The 12,246-nt window shown below is 36.7% G+C and overlaps 1 protein-coding gene across 4 annotated transcripts; it reads left to right on the top strand.

Moving 5' to 3' along the window:
• The first annotated feature begins 6,351 nt into the window (after positions 1-6,351).
• Positions 6,352-11,683, top strand: LOC119069682 (major facilitator superfamily domain-containing protein 10). Of its 4 annotated transcripts, none has more exons than XM_037173802.1 (7): positions 6,352-6,710; positions 9,742-10,183; positions 10,257-10,598; positions 10,660-10,733; positions 10,802-11,145; positions 11,228-11,365; positions 11,422-11,683. In XM_037173802.1, exons 2-7 carry the CDS (start codon positions 9,764-9,766, stop codon positions 11,514-11,516), a joined length of 1,413 nt encoding a protein of 470 aa, XP_037029697.1. In that variant the 5' UTR covers positions 6,352-6,710; positions 9,742-9,763; the 3' UTR covers positions 11,517-11,683. The 4 variants fall into 4 exon arrangements, with proteins under 4 accessions (XP_037029697.1, XP_037029698.1, XP_037029700.1 ...); XM_037173803.1 differs by having other exon boundaries at positions 6,408-6,679; positions 11,422-11,673; XM_037173805.1 differs by lacking the exon at positions 6,352-6,710 and adding an exon at positions 6,806-6,891 and having other exon boundaries at positions 11,422-11,673.
• The last annotated feature ends 563 nt before the right edge of the window (positions 11,684-12,246 follow it).

The raw sequence follows: 12,246 nt of genomic DNA, 5'->3' as shown, positions 1-12,246 counted from the left end.
TCTACATGCAACGCACTTCAAGCAAACGTGCTATTAATGACAGCTGCCAAATAGAGTACTATCTTGTATGAAATTTTATCCCCCCCCCCTCTTTTTACAATGTAAAATTTTGTATTGAGCACTGCCAAGTTTCAGTACCCTATTTAGAGTACCACTTTTGCTTGAATTGCGTTGCTACATGCCAAAATTCCGGGGTGTACCTCAGTCAAAATAAAGTTTTAATGAGTAATCGGATCAACTGATACCTGGTTTGAACTCCTCCTTCACTTTGGATACAGTTTAAATGGAAACTGTTTCACGAGTATTTCACATGAAAAATTCTTTGTATGAAAATGTGTGTATGGGGAAAGGATCTGCTCGAATTCAATTGAAGTTTGTTTTAGATTCCTTTAGGTCTTCTAATAAAACCTTGTGGTACACACTAAAACTTTATATTGACTAAGGGATATCGTGAAGAGTCTATTAAAAGTTATCTACATAGCGTTACTCCTGGTATCAACATAGAAAATATATGGAGAACTTAAAATGAGCTTTGAATTTCTTTCGTCAAAACATGAGTCATGCTTTGATGGTGTAAGTTAAAAACACTCTCAACACATACAAATGTACACGTTCACACGTATCAAAATTTGGAGGCATTAGTAATTACGAGTTCCGTTTGGAACATCATCTAAACTATGACTTCTTAACCACGCCTTGATGTAGGCAACCACTCTATCAGTATTGCCAGATGCTTAATTGATATCTTGATTTCTTATATAATATGCACTCAAACTCATTGTATATGCAGCGCAGCAAACAAATCATAACATCCCCAGTTATAACGCTTGGCTTGAGTGAACTTCAGGACCGAAAAGTACTTAACGTTGCCAATTGTACTTGTTTCCAACATTTCTCTATGTTTATGTACTTTTGATCAAACCGGTAGATAATTTGGATAAAGAAAGATTTCAATATCACAAATAGTGTGAACGTGACTTTTGCCGTCAGTTATTCGTAACAGATTTAACTCTTATGATGCCCTCATCACCCTGTCTCGTAAAATTTCGTATATTACGTTCGACTTGCACATTTTTTTGCTCTTTTCTTTCGTTCACCATACTTTTCTTAACGTTGGTGGGAGTTTCGTCGAAGTAAGTGTTGATGCTATTCTGGTTGATGCACTATATAATTGTATTTTCTGCTATGGAAAGAAAACATTTGGAAAATGAAGAAAAAGAAAGAAAGGAAAAGAAAAAACCCCGTCTTCAAGACAGACGACCTCTTTTGCTAGAATTTTTATTTGAATTATCTGTCATAGATTGAATATTTTGAATAATTCAATATCTCTCTGCTACTACATCATATGGAATTATGCTTGCTCGTATGGTACTTGAAGTCAATAAACTGCATTGAGTGATATGATACTTGACTTATTAATACGTTTTTTTTGCCATTCAATGGCGGAATCGAACTCTTTCTTGTCTGTTTCTGGTGTCACAATGTGCAAGATGTTTCCGACAACAAAAATGCTCCACCGAAATTTGGTTGTTATATAACCAACCATCAAAGTATTGATGGTGAACTGGTTTTTTTACGTGGAAATTTAGTACAGATATAAAACGAGCCATCAGAACAGTCGGAGCGTTTGCTGCGACTGAGCCCCGTACAAACCCGTATATCTATTGCGTACGTACTTTGACCGTAAGCCTATTGCGCCGGTTAATGTAGTTAAAGTAAAATTATTATGGAATGTGTACATCTTAGAAATTGCGCATAGCGCAATTACGAAGCCCCGTACGACGTTCCTTTCAAATAAAACAAAAATTTCAAATAGCCCTAAAATTTTAATTTATTGAGTATAAATACACATAGGGCCCTAGTATCGGCCTTAGTCCGAGGACCCAAATTTTTTTTTTTTCAACTTCATTCTATTCGGCCTTCGACTACCTTCCAAATCAAACGAAAATTACGAAAAACGAATGAAATTTACTCGAGTTATATGTAAAATACACATAGGGTCCTAGTAGCATTTCACTTCTAAGGCCTTAACTCACGGTCCACTCACCCGATTTAAAAAAAACTTTTTTTCCTGGACTGGTATTGACAATACCTATCATTTGCCATGCCATTTACATTTCCATCGTTTGTTTTGCCATAAATATCACCAAAAGACCTTAAATCACTTAGGTGGCCCTAACTCACGAAGGGCCGACCCGAAAATTTTTGAAATCGGATTTGATTTACTCAAGATATCGACGTGACGGACAGACGGACAGACAAAATTTTTATTGCGGATTCGTCATCTATGAACATAGGCAAACACTTTGCCCTTACCGTCTGCTTCGAATTCCATCAATTACACACGGCATCGTAATCCTATAAGCCCCTTTGTACTTCGTACGGGGCTAAAAATATAGACTAATGTTGTTGTTGTTAAGTCAGGGCCGGACTGGCTACCAAAAGGCGCATCGGGCGAATTGGTTGAAAAAGGTTCTGAGGCGCCTAAATAAACGTTTATCATACGCCTTGTGTGTATTGCGCTACGTTAGAATACGTTTCACTCAACACAGGGTGTTGATTTCTTTGTTTGTTTAGAGATCTCACTTCACCAACAGCTTTTTACAGCCAATAACAAGTGCAGTCTGGACCACCGGGTTAACGCGACTTCCGAAACACGCCTCGACGTATGCAAATACTCTATGTGAAAAGTTAGGTGATATCTTGCCTGGATGTATGCACATAAATTCATCGTATTTGGTCATTCAGTGGGACTAAACACACTGCAACTACCCAATTTATGAAGCTTGAGTGAACTTAAGGACAACTTTAGGACATTACTGACGCTGACTGATTACTGACAATTGTCTGACACGGAAATCGAGCCAGGATCATTTTGGTGGAATGATAGTACTTACCTAACCACTGAACCATCCCGTCCGTTATCGAGTTAAATAGCGTACCTATCCATGGGATTATGATAGAATATGGATTTACTCGAGTGAATGACACGGCAAGGTCATCCATCCATTTCCATCATTTCTTCCATCGATATGTAACCAACTATCGTTTCAACGTCCCAATGAAGCATCAGCAAAGGATCATCAACAATGAAATTACAACTTTTTATGATTATATGTTTAAAGTTAATACGATGTCTGCTCTGTGACAGTCAGATTTTTGTGTAATAGATCATGCCCGGCAATTTTCCGGAGTCTGATTTTCCTTTCTACCGATTTTTATTACCAGAAGCAATTTTATGTCTCTATCACCGTCTTCGGAAATAAATTATGCAAAGGAAACAACAAGTCGAACAGTTGCCCCCACACTTAGTGACCGTCTAACTTTACCGAATCTCGATCGATACGAACAAAAAAAAAATCGTTTTATTTATACATTCAAAAGGATTTACCATTAATACCAGGACTGTGTAGACACTTTAGTCGGTGCTCGATGCTAAAAACACATAAAGCCAGAAAATGAAAAAGAAAAAAAAAAGAAAAATAAAAGAAAAGAATCTAAACGAAACTTAAGATCCAATTTATTGTATGTAATGAAAAACGTGACGAAAATAAATTACAATAATTTATATCATCTCTTCTCTCTCACCTTATGTTAAATAAATACTGAACGAACGAGAACAACAAAAAGTTAATTTATCTTTGAAAAAGTTTTCCATAGTTAAATTTATGTCGGAGAATATTTAAATCATAATTTTCTTGCATAAAGATAACATATTCCAAGTTGTACACGGCGATGGTGTTTCAATGTAAACGAAAGTAATTAATGAATAAAGATGTTGTGCTGTACATGTACATGGGGTACCTCAATGCACTTCAGAAAGTTGAGCAGAAAAATATTCATAAATGAAATTAGACACCTCAACAAGGGAAAGGGTGTAATTTCTATGCATTAGTCACATAAATCATTACCATTTTGTGCAAATCGCTGTTATGCTTGACACTAGGTTACAATTTATAATGTAGATATACTTGCTTCCAACGCACCGCCCGGTTCGAACAACCGAATTTATATTAAGTTAGTATACAGTACAGTGCACTCTGCTGTTGTTTGTTATCACATTTGATGACAACATTATGGATATATAGCAACATTTGTGGTAAAACTTATGAAGTAATAGATTTTGTATTATTCTGTTTAAAGCCTGAGGCCATATGAAATGCAATAGGCCTAATAATTGAACTTTAATTTAATCATGATGTGCAGTTTCCGGTAGGAGGACCTTACTTATCAATGACACTACTTATCGGTGTCAAGCAGTACAATTTCCATCATTTGTCCCATTGCATTGACACGTATTTTACTGGAAAACTGAGTAAAATTTAGTCGCCGTGAGTAAAATGCAACTTTACTTTTACCTATTATGTTTTCGAGTAAAATAGAGTACTTGATTGCTTGGAAATTGTTGTTTTGACTATACCTTTGTATCAGACTATTAGCTTCCCAAAGAACAGATTTCATAGCAAGTGCACAATCTACTATTAATTGCACTATTAATCGATTCAACCCATTCATTGAGCTTACAATATATTCTTACCCAAAGAAAATTTCATGAATGCACAAATTGAGATCTCATCTACTTTCAAACTCAACAAAATAACCTCCCATTTATCATTTATAATACATTGTAGAAGCAACTCAGTAACTACTTACCAACTTCTTATTTTATTGCACGGTTTTCTCATTACGTTAAAGTTAAAAAATACCTTCAAAACATTTTTATAGTCGAAATTGGCAGACTTAGTGTCGGTACATGTAGCTACATCTATCAACAATGTCGGGTTAAACAACTTTGTATTTCAATAAAGTCCACACATTACGAGAAGCTTTTATGAGTCCTATTTTGCCGCCCTCTTACAGATTTTCGGTGCACATTATGAGTTTTGTTTGTATATAAAAATGTTGAACGTATAGGGTGACCAGAAACATTGTTGTTAATATTTCATTAGAATATGAACAGTCAACAAAGTTACCTTTTAAAAACGCCTTTATAATTTGAAGTTAATAGTATATTACTTCCGAGGTTCCAAGTTGTGTATTTGATAAGTGGGGTGCTGTATTCCCCACTTGTCAAATACACAACTTGGAACCTCGTAAGTACAATGCTTTACGTGATTGAGCAATGTAAATGAAAATGAAACATGCCGTAACATGTAAAGATTATGAAAGAAGTTACAAATATTATTCACTCGAAGTAATAGATTCGATGAATGCCAAATTTAAGTTCTTCAAATAACAATCATTAAAGTATGTGGTGGAACATATGAAATTAAATTAAATCAAAGAAAAACGATCCCAATTTTACCAGATACTTTAGAAGCAACTTTTTCTAAACAAAACAAAATCACCAAATTGCTAATTCGCATGACGTTGGTTGTATCAACTTGAAAACTAAATTATCATATTAACAAGTGAACCTTTATCAGGTGAGATTGGAAAATTCAAACAATTAACAAATTTTACGCTCATCTCTGTTTGATAAGATAAGCAATTTACTCTAAGAGATTAATCATCACTATCATGGCCTCACACTGTGTCTTCGAAAATTATATTAGACCTGATCAAGGCTACATAATTACGACAATACATGACACAAATTCTGTGATGATAATAGCTATTCGTCATAAGGGAATACCCAGAGCGTGTGTAGTGTATATTTATCACGGTAATGGTAAAGCATATTAGTGAGCATATTAGTCAAGATATAAACATTGGTACGAATAAGTCTGCGATGTCAAAATGTCCCCCACAGACACATAAACAAAAAATATTGGAGGCAAATATGTTTACAAAAGCGTTAAGGTTATGGCTCTATGGATGAGTTGTTTTCGGCCGGTTTTTGTCGCTTTTAATATGTTACAATCGAGCAGACATGGGCAATGACATTTTTTTAAAGTGACTTTGAGTATTCCAAGCGAATGAATTAAAGAAGAGGAAACATTGATCGAACCAAAGTCTTACATTGGCTATTCCCATAGTATCCCCTTTAGTCTCCAGGTATGGTCTGTTCATATTAACCGGAGGACATGGCGATTTCGTATAGACAAACTCACCTCTCATGAGAGAAATATTTGAAATCGGTATGTCCTCCGCTCCATACAAAGTTTGACATTCGACCATACCTTGTGCTGACGTTCATTGTTAGTCTCGCCCTAAAGTCGTCTAACATCGCGCAGGTCCCATGTAGCACAGCTTTAGTGATAATTAGTTCATTTAACACTCAACACAATCGGCCTCGCCTCGGTAGGATAAGCTTACGACTTGTTTCGAGAAACTCTACTTTTCATCACTTATGACAAAATGTAATATTTCCGATAGTTTCGTCTGGTCACCCTCAAACGTCAAAATCACATGACAACATACCAACAAAAAACGAGTGGCAAATGTGTTGGGTGTGTTTATTGTTTACTCGCATTAAGCATCTTTAATTCGGTTGTTTTTACCTGTGATTTCATTTTCATTAATCGCCGAGACTAAGGTGCACCGTATAGTATTGTTCGTTGTTCCCTGTGTATGTAATAAGTTTATTATAAGTACCGTGTGTTGTGTTCTGCCGTGTCTTATTACGTATAGAGTAGTTGCGGTAGACAAAATAAACAAGAAGTAGAGTGAACGTATAAATTGTAAATAATTAGAAAGTTTTCAAAACGCCGATTGTCTTGTCCAGCAGTGAGCGAAAGTATGCACACAAACATTCCGCATAATATCGTGTAAGTTATGATGAATCAAGAGACATTTATTGGTTCATCTGAAAGTAAATTCTAATTCAGTTAATGTTCATTATTAGTTTTAAGTGAAGTTCGAAGGAGAAGAAGACGTGAAGTTTTTATGGTTTCCTAGAGAGATCTTTTCAATTAAAATTAAAACCGCTGTCCCGTTTGGAGTACCTATGTGAGTGTGTGGTGAATATGCTTTTTGGATTTGAAGTTGATTACACTTTCGACTTACTTTCCGTTTACATTTTTTTTTAATTGATTATAATTTGTGTACGTACAAGTTTTCCTATGGTAGGTAGCCCATAGGTTTTGTTTTATAGCACAACATCGTGTCGAATTAATGTTAATGTCTTATCTTATCAGACGACAACAGGTTTGTCACGTCGTAGTTGTAAAATGTTATTTTAAAATAACTTTTTTGCAACTTTTTTTTTTGCCAATTTCTGTTTTTTCAAAACTAGTCTTCCTTTTTCCGTCAACTATAATTCCGCCTGTATATTGAAGTACTTTCATTTGAAGTGAGCAATCAAGATATAGCACATGATAAACATCTTTTAGCGCAATGCTGTAGGCCCAGAAAATCACTTTACGATAGTCATCTATCTTAAAATATCTTGACGACTCAATAAATACTGTTTTGAAAACATCTTAGTGATTGATTGACAAGACTCAATGTGTCGTGCCCGACGAACTGGATTACTTCGAAACGAAATTAAATTTCTCACTACTCGCGATAGGTGGAAAGTAAACGGTCTGCAGAATTCGGTTCTGTTTCGACTAGAATTTTAACGGACCAATGCGCAAAATGTGAATCAATCCATGTTAAGTCTTAAGAGTGATATCGCCAAAACTTGAGGTGATTGGGGAACAAGCGGTCTCCGATTTTAATGAGTGATAGCTCGTTGGATTCGTCTTTCAATTATAGGAAACACGTATCTTTCAATTTTTCTAAAAAAAAAATCGTTTTCTGTGAAAAGCGTTCAAAAGTGAAGACTACCATAGTACCGTTCCAGATTCTGTTCCAGCTGTAGAGCCCCCGGAAAGAAGGAAAAAATCTGCATTTTGCCACCAACTTTTTTTCTAACACTTCTGTGGGCTTGCAGCACAAAAGTTCTGGGTTCATTTATAAGTGGAACGATAGTGGGTGAGGCCAACTACAACACCCCATACTCAGTTTCTTGGAACATCGAAGCTGCAGAGAAGGCGGACTCTCCGAACATTCACTACATTTTTAGTCGTAACTCTCGTGGATCTACTCGCACCGAGCGATGCGTATACTCTACCTGTAGGTCTCTCCAAGGCCGACATTCGTACAACATTACAACAATTTAAAATCATTTTTTCTTGAGTTATTGTCGAAAAACTGTTTTGGGTACCCTCTGACATGTCTTCACTTTTGAACGCTTTTCACAGAAAACAATTTTTTTAAGAAAAAGTGAAAGATACGTGTTTCTTAGAATTGAAAGACGAATCCAACGAGCTATCAGACATTAAAATCGGAGACCGCTTCACCCAAAAAAAATGAGATTTTGGATGTACATTAAAATCGCCCAATTTTAACGAGTAACTCGTAGAAAGTACGTTTTAAATGTACAATTTACGGATGAGTAAACCATTGGTCTTATCGTGTTTTTGGGAGTTTTACCCGTACATCGATGTACACTTGATCCGTACACTGCTGTACGATTAATACGTACTTATCAGGTGACAGTTGTGATTTCTATATTTGACACGTGAGACGCCTACGACACTGTGTTTCCTCAAACAAGTTAATTTTGATGTTGTTAGCCAATGCTTAGATTTGTTAAGTAAACACTATTTGCTGGCGGAAGACTGCCAAAACGATTCATAGTGTCGTGTCAGTTATCAATACAAAAGTTCGCTTTTATAGATTTGGCCGACCTCGATCGGTAATTATATGTTTGATTAGTTGGGAAAAACTCAATTGCAGAATAAAACTTTAATAAAATTTAAAAAAATCGACAAACATTTTGATAATCAGAAACAGAAACTTAAAAAAACACAACCATGTTACTGGCCCAATAAATGGTTCACTTTGCTTTTCAACCGTACATTATAAGCTGTTCGAAATTACATTGACTCTTCTCAGCAGCCCGTTAGTTCAGCTATACGTCTGAGCCTGACAAGTAAGAAGTGACGGGTTCAAATTCAGTTTAAACTTTTTTTTTATTTTTTTTTTTGCTTGTTTTCTCGTAAAACTATAAAAGCAGATGATGTGATATGATTGTATCATTACGAATCATCAATTAAGTTGTATTTATTCTTAAATATAAACATTTAAACGTCATTGCCTGTCTGACATTTACTGTACGTTTTAAATGTACATAGTGTACGTATAAGTAAACCATTGGTCTTATTGTGTTTTTGGGCGATTGAAACGTAGAACTTTTTTTTGGGTGTTGTTTCCAAAGTTAAAAAAATCAACTGAAGATTTGGCGATATCACTCTTAAATTCAATGGATCTTTCCTTTCATATTCTGTGCTGAGAATCGTCATTCGAACAAACGTTATCTTACCGAAGTCTGCCTGAGCCCAAAAATTTTTTGGAATGTCAGTTATCGAAGTTCTAAAATAATTTTGTTTTGTCGAACCGAGTTATGACCGTACTCTGAAAAAGGTTTGTTCTAAAGGTTTAGGTCTAGGATCTGGTCTTCTGTCTTCTCTCTTCTGTTTGGTCTTGAGGGAAGTTATGTTTTTTGAATCATTTACCTTTGTTGCATATGGAAGCTTTACCTTCTTCTGTTGATTTTTCTAAGTTTCTCATAACTGCTCTAGCAGGTGAAAATTCTATAATTTATCCCATTCAGACAGTAACATCTTGAAACCGCCACACTCAAGGTTGACTGTATCGTTAATTCACAACCGTTGAGTATAATTTCCATTCCACTTCTCAAATTTATTCGCCTAATTTGTTCGTGAGCAAACAGTCGTCATCTTAATTCCACTTGAATAAATAACAGCAAAATGTAACGAAACTGAGTTGAAATTGAGTTTTTCTTTCCAGTTTTTAAGCAATTAGCATCGCAATGGCAACCGAAAATGGTCTTAAGCAACGAACAACGACCGGCAGTAAAGAAAATGGAAATTCCACAAAGTCATCATCATCATCAGTATCGAAACAACCGGACCCATCCAAGACACATCCGACCGTGTACATAGTGTTCATATCGCTGCTGTTGGATTTGCTAGCATTTACCATGATTTTACCACTACTTCCGTCCTTATTAGAGTATTATCGTTTAAATGATAAAGCTGGTCTTTATCACACCCTGTCCACTAGTGTAAGATTTTTCCAAGAATTGGTCGGAGCGCCGGATAAATTCAATTCCGTTCTCTTCGGCGGCTTTTTGGGATCAATGTTCAGCTTCTTGCAGTTCATCGTTAGTCCAATAGTCGGCGGATTGTCCGACTGTTATGGAAGGAAACCGGTTATGATGGTATGCCTGGTAAGTTTCACTGTTTATCGTAGGTGGTCTGTGGAAACAGTTTTTTTTTATTCAAAATTGTCATGTCTTTCAGGTCGGTATCGCTGCCTCATACGGCATCTGGGCATGGTCTTCAAATTTTGCCATCTTTGTATTGGCTCGTTTCGTTGGCGGATTGAGCAAAGGGAACATTTCACTTAGTATGGCGATCATCACCGATGTGTCGAATGAGAAAAATCGCGGCAAAGGAATGGCCTTGGTCGGCATAGCGTTTTCGTTAGGCTTCATTATTGGTCCGATGATTGGAGCGATATTTTCGAGATACTCGGACAAAACGATGGAGACGTGGTTCTGGTTACCAGCAATTTTTGCTATGACATTAGCCACAGCGGATCTGCTCTTTGTAGCCGGTTGTCTAGAGGAAACTCTACCAAAAGTAAGTGAAAAATCGTCGCATCTTATGACGATGATTGATTAATGCGGTCGGAACTGTTTAGGAAAAACGTGCCAAACATGTTGTTAATTCAGTGTCTCGTGCCATGGAACACGTCAGTGTGCGATCATTGTTCAAGTAAGCTCGTCGACAAATGCAAATGCCAAAGTCTCAGAAACAATTTTCAATTGGCCCAACATTTTCAGATTCGATGCGGTGAAAAGCCTCTCTAACGACAAACTACAATCACTGCAGTCGCTGGGACTCATCTACTTTCTGTACTTATTCATCTATTCGGGTCTCGAATTCACGGTCACATTTCTGATGTACCACAAATTCGGCTACACATCAATCGATCAAGCAAAAATGTTCCTAACGACCGGCATTGTAATGGCCTTCCTACAAGGTTCCGTTGTCCGTCGACTACCGAGCGCACGAACACAAAAATCGGCCGTTTTCGGTTTGGTTTTGATCGTTCCGGCATTCATTTTGGTCGGTATAGCCAGCGATGGTAAACTATTGTACGCTGGAATGATCCTGTTCGCCATATGTAAGTGCATGCTAATATCGTCATCACTGACATCCATGTCAGAGTTTGATTCGAACAATTATTTTCGTTCTGAAAACCTTAGCCACAGCATTCGTCGTGACGTGCATGACAACACTAGTGTCCGAATACGGGCGAAGTGATCAGAAAGGAACGGTGCTGGGAATTTATCGGTCACTAGGTGCCTTAGCCAGAGCTCTTGGACCAATTGCTGCCTCAATAGGTAAGATGGATCTTATGAAAACTTGAAAATGAAAATGAAAATCAATTTGAATTTAGCATTTTGGAGCGTCGGTTCGTTAGCCACATACGTATTGGGTGGTTTCTTGCTGCTGGGTCCAGCTCTAATGCTCCACCGGCTACGGTTAGCTTAAGTATTATGCAGATGAGAAAATCCATCAGCAATAGCCAACACTACATTCCGATGCATTCAATGCACAAAACTAATTTATTTTCGCGACATTTGTCTCATCAGTTTTCAGTATTTTCTTATTTTCTTACAAATAAAACTTTGGAATAAAAGTCAATGTTGAACTTACGTCAATTATACAATACATTCATCGGCTGGTAGATCTGGGGACGTGAGAACCGAAAGGTAAACGGTCAACTGATTCAAACGAAATTTATTTTTCACAATGCAGGTGAGAAAACAGTCATTTTCTCTCTATGTTGAAACATCGGAAGCCTTTGTGGTCGAAAACGTCGGGAAAAAAGTTGGAAATTGCATTTCCTCGGATGACTTCCCTTTGAAACGTAATTTCCTACTTTTCTTCCTTTCGTTGAACAAATAACTATTTCATCCGTACCGCGTAAAAAACATCCACTCAAATGGAGAAGATGGCGTTTTGTTGACACTGTCAGCGATGACACTTCAGGTGATAAAATTTGTATGTGCCAGAACAAGAGTTTTTTCACTTCACAGCCGTCAATTTGTTTTATTTTTGAAAAATGGTGAAACAAATTGAAAACGGTTATTCACGTTACGCTCGGATGAAAAATTTTGTGTTCACCTCGGGGAGTAATAGAAAATTTAAACTCGAACGAATTGCGGCCATCGCTTCTTCCTCCCCTTGGTAAACAAATATCTATTTTGAATGTGTTTAG

The sequence above is a fragment of the Bradysia coprophila genome (assembly GCF_014529535.1).
Source record: "Bradysia coprophila strain Holo2 chromosome X unlocalized genomic scaffold, BU_Bcop_v1 contig_39, whole genome shotgun sequence".
Lineage (NCBI taxonomy): Eukaryota > Metazoa > Arthropoda > Insecta > Diptera > Sciaridae > Bradysia > Bradysia coprophila.
The sequence above is the reverse complement of the archived record's forward strand: the minus strand, read 5'-3'. Positions and strand labels throughout refer to the sequence as shown.